Source organism: Xyrauchen texanus, chromosome 27 (assembly GCF_025860055.1).
Source record: "Xyrauchen texanus isolate HMW12.3.18 chromosome 27, RBS_HiC_50CHRs, whole genome shotgun sequence".
Classification (NCBI taxonomy): Eukaryota; Metazoa; Chordata; class Actinopteri; order Cypriniformes; family Catostomidae; genus Xyrauchen; species Xyrauchen texanus.
This window is the reverse complement of record NC_068302.1, coordinates 35,004,812-35,018,589: the sequence shown is the minus strand read 5'-3', so window position 1 is coordinate 35,018,589 and position 13,778 is coordinate 35,004,812. Positions and strand designations below refer to the sequence as shown.

Genomic DNA, 13,778 nt, shown 5'->3' with positions numbered 1-13,778 from the left:
AGCTAGTGTCCTCTTCTATGCTGTGCTCTGTTGGGGGGGTGTAGCATCACTGCAGATGATAACATTAGGATCAATAAGAAGATTAGGAAGGCTGGCTCGGTGATTGGCCTTACCCCAGACTTACTTGAGGTCACTGTAGAGAAGAGAACAAGGGCCAGATAATTTTATTTTTTATTTTTTATCATTATTTTGAAGGTCATCCATTACACAGTGTTTTTAATGGACTTAGAAGCTTATTTAGTGAGTGAGCACGGTAGTGATGCATCAGTGTACTACTGAACGAATTAGAAGGTCTTTTGTCCCAGCAGCGGTCCGATTTTTCAATGAACACTGGTAGATATGGTATAGATCTATAGCATCTTCAACTGATAATCATGTCTCAATTGTCATTTTATGGCTTTTTTATATTCATTTTTTGATAGCTGTGAATGCAGTGTTTATATCATTTGCTGGTTGTAAATCACATACTCGGGATGCATAATACAGGTGCCCAAAAAGTATTTGGACATTTAGCCTTTGCGGATGCTTTTTTTTTTTACTCACTATTACGTCTTGCACATGATCAAGTGTTCTAACCATGTGAATGCATCTCAAGTATGCACTCTTCAGCTTTGTGATACTCTTTAGTGCAGTCAATTCCAGGCATGTGGGTAAATGACACACAGTTGCAAAACTGGGCTGCATGCTTTCAATCTTTCAAATAATATTGTTGTATTCTCAGTTAAGAGCTGTTTGAGATGATTCAGCTACTCAAACTTCAATTGAACAATGTTGTTGTATTTTTAGGGAGGATCCCCAAAACAGACCGGCCAAGACATCTGTAACGTCCTCTCCTTACAAAACTTCAGAGAAGCAACCACCACCCCATGAGGAGAGAGTGGAGCCACAGGAAGAACCGCTGCCACCACCACCACGTAGGAAAATATTTCTGTACAACTCCTATAGTTTGATATTAGAAAGGGTGTGACGGAAATGTCGCCCTTTAGTTAAGATCTTGACAAGCCTGAAAAATACAGTAATTTTTTTGTGTGTGTGTGATTTGAGCTAAACAAGTGGAATGTATTGTTGATTTTAACATACTGGATTGAAATGTGGACAAAAAATATTTATTTTCAATAAAAAGCAATGCAAAATACAGTTTCATGGCTTGGAAGAAATATTAATGGCTTATATATTTTTCTCAATTAGTTATGAACCCTGTGTGTTTGCAGTTGTTTTCACTAAATTATTTTATTTTCACTGTACAGCAGCAATAAAGATGACACCCAAGATCCTGCTCAGACCTAGCCCAGAGGACGAGGCCATTTACGGGTGAGTGTTTGCTGTGAATAACCCGCAGGTTCATTTCTCCTCAGACATTATCTTATCCACTAACTAAACCTGAGGACACTCTAATGGCCGAGTTTTGCTATGTGGACAAAGATGAAGTTCAGTCATCACACGCACACACTCCCTGAAGACTATAGCTTTTGTAACCACCACTTTGAAGCCTCAGTGTTCTATACACTCACCTAAAGGATTATTAGGAACACCATACTAATACTGTGTTTGACCCCCTTTCACCTTCAGAACTGCCTTTATTCTACGTGGCATTGATTCAACAAGGTGCTGAAAGCATTCTTTAGAAATGTTGGCCCATATTGATAGGATAGCATCTTGCAGTTGATGGAGATTTGTGGGATGCACATCCAGGGCACGAAGCTCCCGTTCCACCACATCCCAAAGATGCTCTATTGGGTTGAGATCTGGTGACTGTGGGGGCCATTTTAGTACAGTGAACTCATTGTCATGTTCAAGAAACCAATTTGAAATGATTCGAGCTTTGTGACATGGTGCATTATCCTGCTGGAAGTAGCCATCAGAGGATGGGTACATGGTGGCCATAAAGGGATGGAAACAATGCTCAGGTAGGCCGTGGCATTTAAACGATGCCCAATTGGCACTAAGGGGCCTAGAGTGTGCCAAGAAAACATCCCCCACACCATTACACCACCACCACCAGCCTGCACAGTGGTAACAAGGCATGATTCTCATTCTGTTTACACCAAATTCTGAGTCTTCCATCTGAATGTGTCAACAGAAATCGAGACTCATCAGACCAGGCAACATTTTTCCAGTCTTCAACTGTCCAATTTTGGTGAGCTCTTGCAAATTGTAGCCTCTTTTTCCGTATTTGTAGTGGAGATGAGTGGTACCCGGTGGGGTCTTCTGCTGTTGTAGCCCGTCTGCCTCAAGGTTGTGCGTGTTGTGGCTTCACAAATGCTTTGCTGCATACCTCGGTTGTAACGAGTGGTTATTTCAGGCAAAGTTGCTCTTCTATCAGCTTGAATCAGTCGGCCCATTCTCCTCTGACCTCTAGCATCAACAAGGCATTTTCAGCCCACAGGACTGCCGCATACTGGATGTTTTTCCTTTTCACACCATTCTTTGTAAACCCTAGAAATGGTTGTGCGTGAAAATCCCAGTAACTGAGCAGATTGTGAAATACTCAGACCGGCCCGTCTGGCACCAACAACCATGCCACGCTCAAAATTGCTTAAATCACCTTTCTTTCCCATTCTGACATTCAGTTTGGAGTTCAGGAGATTGTCTTGACCCGGACCACACCCCTAAATGCATTGAAGCAACTGCCATGTGATTGGTTGATTAGATAATTGCATTCATGAGAAATTGAACAGGTGTTCCTAATAATCCTTTAGGTGAGTGTATATCTGTATCTATCACCTCTTTAAAGGAATAGTTCACCCAAAAATTTATATTCTGTCATTCCAAACCCACATGCTGTCATTCTTTCTGTAAAACACAATAGAAAATAGTGAGGAATCTTTAAGCAGCTCTTTTCCATGCAACATACTAGGTAATACTACTGTTGCAACGATATGAGATTTTCATGGTAAGATAACCCTCTTAGAAAATATCACGGTTTCACTGTATACGGTATTACACAATTATTATTATTAGTTATAATGACCCTTAAAGGAGTGAAAACAGAAGGTTTTTGTTTTTTGTTTTGGTTGAGCAAACGCTTTATTATAAGACACACCATAGTAAAACATAACCTGTATTTAATGTATCCTGGGTCGCATTTGCTTTTATGTTGCATAGTTTTGTTCATGGTTTTCAAGTACAAGGACATGCATGAAGTGACATTATTTTTGTTGTTGACATCAACAACAAAAGCTACATGAAGACAGGAACACATCTTGAAAAATGCCATTGTTGATATAAAATGAGGTCTAATAGATTCTACCTTTTAGATTGTTTAAATATGAAACTATAACATTTTGTCAAAATATAACAGTTACTTTTACTCATGTAAAATCATGAAACCGTTTTGTAAAGGTGATTTATGCATAATGAAAAAAACATTAGCGCATTACATAGTGTTGTTCTTTTCCTCTGTGCTTATTGTCATGTCAGGGCTGACTACTATTCGAGAGGTTCGACAGTAATGCTTTAAACTAGAAAAGTCTCACTAGAATTGAAATTGGTCTCATCAGTTTTGAGGTCTGTGCTCCACAATATGAAGGGAAGCCTGGTTGTTGCATGCACGTGCCAGAGAATAGAGCAGATCATTAGCCCGAGCTGGTTCCGTTACACTTGTACGAAAGTGCAGATGAGAAGCCTGATTGCGAGATTATCATAAAATCTGCCTCGGCAGTCCTAAATAGCCTATCACTTGTGCGGCTGCCGAAATGTCTACAATGGGAGAACCATGGCATTGTTATTTCCTTGCTGTCCGCGACCCAGTCTGAATAGACCTGCGACTCACTTTTTGAGAAACGCTGCTTTAACTCACACACACACACACACACACACACACACACACACACACGTCAGATTCCCTCGCTTCTCTCTGACATTTTCTCCACTGCATGTGTGTGTATGGGGGGCAAGTCTGACAGGCTGACGAGGAGGAAAGGAGATGCGCATGCGCAGGTGAGATTCTACGTCCAGTTATATAAGCCAATGTACATGGTTTGATAACTGGCAATTTTCATACCGTGATATAACGTGAAACAGTTGCAACCTTAGTGACTACATTGGTCATGGGAAAAAAAGCATCATAAAAGCAGCATGAACATAGTCCATAAGACTTATGTAAGGAACCGATCGAAATTGAAATCTTTGCTTTGATACCACAGCTCCTGTGTGTTTATACCCATTTCCTCTCAGTATACAGGAAGAGAGATCCGGTTCAGCGGCACAGCAACCATGACTGTGCATTGGATTTTGGTGGGGTTTTGGAAAGAATGAATCGATTAGGGACTGAAACAATTAACTATTAACAGTATTTAGGCCTACATCATGTTTTACTTGAATTTTAGACCAAAGTCATTCTATGGCACAGGCCTTTTCCATTTTGAATAGGTGATTTTTAAAGTTAATTTAGATAATATCCGATCATGTGCAATCTTAACTAAATTAATTAAAAACTGAATATTAAAATTAATAATATAAAATTAATACTTTGGGACATTCTGAATTTGTGACATTGGGTAATGTGACTGGTTGAAACATTTTAGAATCAAAATGGGTGCTGCTTTCCCTGTTTTCAAGGCTATGACCTCCTATCATTAGCATTAAAGAGTCAACAATAAAGACTTTTCTGTTAATAGTGCACAAAATTAAGTATTAAATATAAATTAGATTAATTTAAAATATCTATAAAAAAATTTTTACATTTAAATTATTTTATCAAGTTAAAATGATTAAAAAAATACTTTTTTTTTTTGTGGTCTATTTTATGTAACTGTGTTGGGTATGTTATGTTTGATTAAACTGTGAAAACTATGTTAAACAAGAGTAGAACTTGCCAACTTTTAAACTTGTTCACTAATATTTTGTAGTAAATACTGTAAGTAGTGTGACGGGTAATCAAAATTCCCAGACACAGATACTTTAAATGATCCAAGTTATATGTTTGGAAATACCTCAATCTTTTTTTCTCTCTCTCTCTCTCTCTCTCTCTCTCTCTCTCTCTCTCTCTCTCTCTCTCTGTCAGGCCCAACACAGTAATGGTGAGCTTTCAGAAAGGAGAGAGTGTTGGACTGAGGCTGGCGGGAGGGAATGATGTGGGAATATTTATAGCAGGAGTGCAGGAGGGCAGTCCAGCTGAAGAAGAGGGTCTCTGTGTGGGGGATCAGATCATGAAGGTAAAACAAGCAGCAGTCCTGATGACCTTAGCTGAAATTTCTTAATGCTCTCATGATTTCAGTGCCTTATTTATTTACACATGTACAGTCAAGCATATGCCATTAATTGGCACTTTTTTGGCACGTATAATTTAAAATACCTGTGTTCAGGTGCCACAACCTTTTTTTTGGTCTGTTATCTAAATGTTATTTGAGGTAAATCTCTGCATGATCTGATATATTCCTCCCCCCTAAAGTACAACCTACCACCCGGTGTTGGTCAGATTCAACATAAAAAAAATTATCTATCCTGGAGTATACAGAGTGGGAGGCCGAATAGTATGTGTACTGTTTCCCTGTGGGGATTAAGTCCCTCTAGACATCAATTAACCCTAACTCTCTTAGCAATTTCTGCACCATTAAGGCCTGTGGGGCTACCCTCTTTGTAGCTTTTGTGTTTGTCACATACAGTTTGGGCTGAAGATGAATATTTATATCTCAACCACATATCAGAGTTCTGTGTGTTCATAAGCAATCAATTGGAATATTAAAAAAAAAGCACAAAAAAAAAATCAACCCCTGTTGGTGCGTAAATATTAACTTAAGTTACTTTATGATCTCATTTACCCTTGACCATTATACATCTGCCTTCTTTATCTCTAACTTCAGACATATATTTAAAATTCACATTTTTTTTTTCATTCTGTCCGTACATTTTAAGTGGGTGGTTTATCAACAAAATACATTTTAAGGCAAGAGGGGGGAATTCCAGGGAACAATTGAAAACATGAATATTAGGAATCATGTGTTCAGACCAAGTTAACAAAATTTAGTCCATTATTCTTTGCTTTTAGAGTCTGTTAGAGTCAAATACCCTGTAATACCTTTATAATTATCTTGAAAACATTTATTCAAGATGACCTATTGGCTTTCGTTTGACCAGGAACATGCTGATAACTCTGCAGTTTGTCACGTATCTGTACCTGACGAATCGCCACTGTTTCCCAACTCAGACTCTGCCAAAAAGGTCCTTTATTTACTGGACCAGTTTGCTCGAGTGGGTCAATTGTGAATCCCTCTTTCCCCAGCTCTCTAGCTGCTTCTGTCGCACTGTTGTAGACCTTAATCCCTCTGTCCAAGAACACTTTCAGTTTAGTCGGGTATAGTGTATGGAATTTTATTTTATTGTTCTTGAGAACTCTCTTGACCTCACCGTACTCTTTCCTGTGCTGAAGGATTTCTGTAGCATAGTCATGATCGAAGAAAATCCTCTGGCCCCGGCAGTGTACTTCCTTTCTTACACCAAGCAGCCCGTAGAACCATCTCCTTTACCTGGTACTCCAGAAAGCAGATCACCATATAGGCTGCACTTCATCACTCGGTTTAGGGACAAGTGCTCTGTGAGCTCTTTTTATCTGGAGGTTCATTTCCTGTAGGGTACCCAGTTCTGATTTGATTAATTCCGTCACAAATTGAGCCACATTCTTTCTCTCGCAACCTTCGGGAATCCGATATATACGTATGTTGTTCTGTCGGGAGTGTCCTTCCAAATCCACTATTTTGGCTTGCAAATTCTCTTGAATTTTCAAAGTGTTACTGGGCACATCCCTTGAGTCCATACCCCACTCTTCCAGATACATGGTTCATTTCTCCAGTTTTTGGTTGATTTCTTCTGATGTCATCTCTAAATTTTTGACAGAAATCATTCAGTTCACCTTTGAAATCAGATAGTAGACCCAACAGCAAAATTGTGAATTTCATGCATACTGTCCTGATTAGCACGCTGTGTTAATCTCAGAGGAAAGCGGGGACTTGTTAGTATCGCAGTCTTGAACTCCGTAATTTTTCTGGCCTAATCGATCACACTCTCCGTAATTTTTCTCTCCCCTCTTTTTCTAGTATTGTACCCAATTTCCCCTGCTGCATCTTGAGTTTGTCTCCCTCTGCCATCTTAATTATAATGATTTAATCTTATCAGAGTTATTTCAATTGAGGGAAAATTATCACAGACTGGGAGGGCTTCTCTCACACTGCCATCGGCTGTGTGGCCAGCTTTCCCTTGAAGTCTACTTGTAAAAGTCAAGTCAAACTTTATTTATAGGGAACATTTAAAAACAACAGGAAATTAACCAAAGTGCAATTTAGAGACAGAATGTTACATTAAGGAAATAACAGAAAATATAATAATAAAAACCATGACTAATATTCCTTGTTGATATATTCTGTTTTGATTGGTTCATCATGGTGGGCTGAGTTGCAGACTACTGAATAGGTGTTGACATGGAAATTTGGGTGGGTGTGGAAATATGGGTGATCATATGTCATACGTACAGTGCATTCAGAAAGTATTCAGACAACTTAATAATTTTTCTCCCCAATTTGGAATGCCCAATTCCCAATACGCTCCCAAGTCCTCGTGGTGGCATAGGGACTCACCTCAATCCGGATGGTGGAGGACGAATCTCAGTTGCCTCTGCATCTGACACCATCAACCTGCACATCTTATCACGTTTTGAGTGCGTTACCATGGAGACATAGTGCATGTGGAGGCTTCACTCCATAAAGACAGTGTCTTTACTCGCTGAGCTACCCAGACCCCTTCATTTTTTTTTCACATTTTGTTATGTTGCAGCCTTATGCTAAAATGCTTTAAATAATTTTTTTCACATCAATCTACACTCCATACCCCATAATGACAAATAAAAAAATTGATTTTTGATAACTTTGCAAATGTATTAAAAAGAAACAACTGAAATATCATATTGATATAAGTATTCAGGTGCTCCTTGTAGGGCCTACCAAGGCAAAGTGGTCTCAGGTGAGGGGCCAGACTAAGAATGGTTCACAAAGACTCATGGAAAAAAAGGCCCAGACAGAGGGCTCGTCGGCGAGCGCCTGGTGGCCGGGCTTGTCACGGAGCCTGGCCGGGCACAGCCCGAAGAAGCAACGTGACACCCCCTTCTACTACATCCCTTGGGCCCACCACCCATTGTAGAAACCGCAGGAGTCAGGTGCGCTGCCATATGGGTGGCAGTGAAGGCTGTGGGTCTCGACGGACCAGACCTGGGTGGCAAAGGCTAGCTCGTGGAACGTCACCTCGCTGGGGAGGAAGGAGCTGGAACTGGTGAGGGAGTTAGAGCGCTACCAGTTGGACCTGGTGGGGCTTACTTCGACGCACAGTTTTGGCTCTGGATCCGTACTCCTGGATACGGGATGGACTCTATTCTTCTCTGGAGTTTCCCAGGGTGTGAGGCGACGGGCGGGTGTGGGGATACTCACGAGTCCCCGGCTGAGCGCTGCTACGTTGGCGTTTACCCTGTGGACGAGAGGGTCACCTCCCTACACCTACAGGTTGTGGGAGGGAAAATTCTGACTGTTGTCTGTGCATATGCACCGAACAGCAGTTCACAGTATTCTGCCTTCTTGGGGACTCCAGGACCTGGGAAGCCCAAGCGAGTAGTGCGGGTGAACTGGGAATGTTTGGAGGAGGCCCCTGTCCACGAGATCTTCAACTCACACATCCGGATAAGTGGTTGAAGATGGATGGATAAGTATTCAGACCATTAATTCCATACATAGTTGAAGCACCTTTGGCAGTGATTACAGTCTCAAGTCTTTTCGGGTATGATGCGACAAGCATTGGGATTCTCTGCCATTCTTCTCTGCAGATCCTCTCAAGCTTTGTCTGGCTGGATGGGGACCATCGGTGGACAGCCATTTTCAGTTCTCTCCAGGGATGTTCGATTGGTTTCAAGTCTGGGCTCTTGCTGGGCCACTCAAGGACATTCACAGAGTTGTCCCTAAGCCATTCTTGCATTGTCTTTGCTGTGTGTGTTTAGGGTCATTGTCTTGTCTGAATTCTTTTGTAGCCTTCCCCAAATCTGTGCTTTAACACAATCCTTTCTCTGAGCTCTGCAAGCAGTTCCTTTGACCTCTTGGTTTTTGCTTTGATATGCATTTTCAGCTGTGAGACCTTATAAAGACAGGTGTGTGCCTTTCCAATCAGTTGAATATGCCACAGGTGGACTCCAGTAAATGTGTAGGAGCATCTCAAAGATGATCCAGAGAAATGGGATGCACATGAGCTAAATTTAAAGTGTCATAGAAAAGGGTCTGAAAACTTAAGTTCTACTCATTTTTTCTTTTAAATAAATTTGCAAAGTTATCAAAAATCTGGTTTTTGCTTTGTCATTATGAGGTATGGGAGTGTAGATTGATGTGAAAAAAAATTATTTAAAGCATTTTATCATAAGGCTGCAACATAACAAAATGTGAAATAAATTAAGGGGTCTGAATACTTTCTGAATGCAGTGTATATTATGATTGAGGTTGTCATGTTGCAACCATAAGCATTTCTGAATGGCTTTCTTTGCAGCATAGTTTTCATAAATAATCTGGGTGCTGTATTTTGTCCAAATAGTTTTAAATTTCAAAACAGGATAATTCTCTTTTCCATTACCGGTACATGACCATTCAATAAGATATTTTTTTTTTTACAATACTTAAAACTTCATTATTAAATTTACAACATAAATTTATTTTGAAACCGCAAAAGCAGAACATTTTTTAATTTGATATGCATTTGCCACATTTCCTTTCCAACCGTGGGTGTTTTTCTGTCTTTCCCTTAAGGTGAATAACATTGACTTTCGGGGCATTGTGCGAGAAGAGGCAGTGATGTTCCTACTGGAGATCCCGCGGGGAGAGGTTGTGACTATTCTGGCACAGAATAAAACTGAGGGTGAGAGCAAGAGAACACACACACACACACACACACACACACACACACACACACACATTTTACCTGAGGGAAAATGCAAGCCCTGAAACCCCCCCTCCTCCTGTCCACTGAGTTGGGCTAAAATGCAGCAGGGCCAGTTGGTGCACTTGCACAATTCTATGGCTCTGTTCTAAAACCTAGTAAGCTGACTCGCTGTCTACACTACATATGCGACTACCTTTTAAGGCAGCATCCTTACCCCATAAGGGACTTGGGAATGTTCATGGGCAGCAACTAGAGACTGAGATTAGCATGTTGCTAAACTAATGCCTTAATACTTTATTAAACACAAGAAATACATAGAAAATGCAACTATTGTCTGAAATAATTCATTTCTAATTTGGAAAGTTTTAACAGAGGTGATTGACTCTAAAGCTCTCTCTCTCTGTATCTGTCTTTCCCTCCCCCTATGTACACACACACACACACACAGCCTGTAGAGAAGCCCCGGTTCGTTCCTCATCAGTACAAACAGTTGTAGCCAGTTTTGGCTCTTCCAGGGATTGCCTTCCAGGGACATGCAAAAATCTTGACTTCATGTTTGTAAGCCATGCAGTTGTGTGCCTTAAAGATGCTGTAACGACTTTAGCTGTGCTGGAACTTCCACGAGACTGAAGGCCAAAGTAAACTTTCGGGTGTGTGCATTGCTGATCCTTCCATGCACAGTATGTATGCTTAACCATGTGGCGCCTAGATTTTCTTGACTTGCGCACGTGGTGCTCATTGTCTGCACATGCGCTGGCCATTGACTGTACTGCGCATGCGTCGAACGAGTTCCTATTCAGTTGACCAGGCACGAGGCGATCCGGAACGTGAAAAACGAAATATACCTAGGCCTTAAGCCATTGAATTAGATACTGCACCTTCTTCCAAAACACTGTCCAAATTCATGGAAAATATTTAAATATAACAGAAAATGTGCATATTATTGGCTCTTGGTAGATTTTACAGTTGACCCATTTGTTAATCGGACAAACGTGCTGTTTTTAAGTGACTTGCGCAATGAACTTTAGGAAATAAGGAGCATTTCAAACTCCAGTTGAACTCTGCCAGTGGATGAAGCTGGTGGCGACAGCACAGAACCCACGAGTGGAGACGATGTGCTGTGAATAGTGGCTGTACGTGTTAGCAACATCCAGTGTCCAGAGTATGAATTTCCTATAATTTCTCCATAGTGGGACAATTTCTGTTCTATTTCTAAAATCTCTCAAGTGCCGCATCAGAGCAGTCGGAGGGCCACAGATGGCCCACTGGCTGGACTTTGGACACACCTGCTCTAAGGGGTTTTCAAACAGTGATTCGAGGACCCCCAAAAGGCCTTAGGGAGGTGCAAGGAGTTCCACAAACAATTTTTGAGAAAAAAAGTGTAAAAACAAAAACAAATTCCCTTTAGATTTATACATCTAACATGGGTGGTTAAAGATACTCTGTCAACTTAATTAAAAGTAAATATTTAATCAAACAGGATCCTCATTTTTTGGGGTCCTTGGTATAAAAAGAAAAGTAAAAAAAAAACTGCTAAAAGAAACACACCTATTTGGGGTCTGGTGGATCTGAAATAAAGGACTTTCTTAAGACCAACTAGATCTTAAGACAACCCACCAACTAGTTAATGTGTAGTTTTGTACATCCCTAATAGTTAGGCAAGTATTTCTTGCCAGCTGAAAATGCCAGGTGCTTTTCTGGAAATGCCCAGCTAGGAGCGCTTTGGAGGCACAGCGTTTTTTCAGCTGAGACGCTTTGGTTGCTATGATACGGAATAGCCGTGGAAGTAATGTGTTGCAAGTACCTCATTTCGCAGATAATTTGTGTTATCAACAAGTAGTGAATGTAAAAATGTCGGCACAAGGTAGAGTACATTCTCTGGCACTTGCTCTGGATGAAGGGAAGGCTGAAGCACGTAATGTTCCTCCAAGCATTATTTTTCATATTAAAATTGTGGTAGTCCAGGAATGTCATCTGGTACAGACATGAATACTCAGAGACCAGCAAATTTCTCCATTGTTGTTCAGTCATTGTACAAGTAAGATGTGACGGTTGGTTGGTGTGTTATTTGTCCCACCCCTCCTCCACTGTGATTGGACAGCGACGAGTGCTGCATTTTAACCGAAGTTGAACTTTTTTCAACTCTCAGTGACCAGAGAAAATGCCAAGTGCGCAGCACTCAGCAAGGAATATACGCTCAGCACCTTGTCACGCTGCTGGCTTTTTTAAATATGTGGCACACCCATTGGAAACAATTGAAAAAATATGCCGGCGCTTTGGTGGACACACGGCCTTATAGACCATTACACCAGCCCGGCCGATAAATAGGCAGATATTTGGCCAGTTTGCAATTATTGTATCAGCCAATTTATCTGCCTGATATATTATCACTATAAGGGATCTCTAAACTATTGGTGCTGTCAAGGTAGAGACTTTACATCCGACCAAAAACTAGTTCCATCCCCTACCACCAATCTCATCACAAGATTTCAGCAGCACTGACCTCTGCTGTCGTCCTATCCTTCCACGGATCTCTCTGCTCTATTCATTTTCGTCTACTGTCATGCCATCCTTCTAACTCTCTTTCTGTCTTTGTCTTTAAGCCTCTCACTTTGTCTAAATCTCTTCTTGTTGTGGGTGGTTGGATGTCTCATGGGAAAATGAGGGCTGCCGCTTTCTGAGGTCATTTAATGTGAGCTGAGACAGATGTAGTGTCAGAGCTTTAATCAAGAGGGTAACAGAGCCACTACAGGAAATCTGACCGCAATATGATTTATCCTTGAATGACCCTGTGTATCCGGAGTCAGAATATGAGAGAAAATCAAACTGAAGTTGCCTGTCAATTTTACAGTTTTAAGCAGTGCACAGAGGAGCTAATGAAACTCTTTCCATGGAACTCTTACATCCTCATATACATTTTTTTTAATGAGTGATGAATTAAATTAAACATTATCAGATTAAAACTCACAAATGGCAGAAAGTTTAAATGACATTTAAGACGAGAGATAATGTTTGTTACTTAACATTTAATGAATAGTTCCAAATCTGTATGCTCTTATTTTGTCAGTGGAAAACAAAAGCAGACTTTTTGAAAGATATTCATTAAGCTCTTTTCCAAAAGGACAAAAAAAATATAAAGTCAAAATGAACCTGTATGACCTCTATTTAGGTTGTTTTGAGTTACCAACCCCTAAATGGGAATGAAAGGGAAAAAAAACACAACACGGTTGGTTGTTTTAAATGTTGGTAAGGCCTGTCTTTTCTTGTCCAAGTGGGTGGTTTGTGACCAGAATAAGATGCAAAATAGACAAGATTTTATGTGGTGAGTCCAAAAGTCCCAGTGTTATACATAACTTAAGTTTACACATTTGGCAGATGCTTTATCAAAAGCAACTTGAAATGCATTTAAGGGATATATTTATCAGAATGCTTATAACATAGTGCCATGCCCTACCAGTTGAGCTACAAGAGCATACTACTCTAGTTTACAAACTTCTGCTTCTAAATGACTCAAAGACATGTTTGTGAGCTTAAGTCTCTGTGTTGTGCCCTAGTTTATGAAGAAATCTTGGTGTCCGGTCGAGGGGACTCGTTTTTTATCCGCACCCATTTCGAGTTCGAGAAGGAGCTGCCTCAGGGTCTCGCCTTCTCCAGAGGGGAGATTTTCAAAGTGGTGGACACATTATACGACGGCAAGTTGGGAAACTGGCTGGCTGTCCGCTTGGGGAAAGACAACAAGTTGCTGGAGAAGGGCATTATTCCCAACAAGAGCAGGTAAGAAAGGAGAAGAGTGGACAGTCTTTGTTTGGTTGTAAAGAATTATCTGAGAGAAAAGGGGATGTTGATTTGTCTTGGCATTTTTGGAAGGTTCACTAGTG

General features: G+C 40.7%; 1 protein-coding gene across 1 annotated transcript in view; it reads left to right on the top strand.

Annotated features, from left to right (window-relative positions):
• LOC127620718 (tight junction protein ZO-2-like) overlaps window positions 1-13,778 on the top strand; it is a 59,439-nt gene that overhangs the window by 29,335 nt on the left and 16,326 nt on the right. Inside the window, 5 exon segments of the mRNA XM_052093919.1 lie at window positions 787-914; window positions 1,248-1,311; window positions 5,006-5,156; window positions 9,768-9,876; window positions 13,455-13,674. Coding sequence (XP_051949879.1) covers window positions 787-914; window positions 1,248-1,311; window positions 5,006-5,156; window positions 9,768-9,876; window positions 13,455-13,674 — 672 coding nt within the window.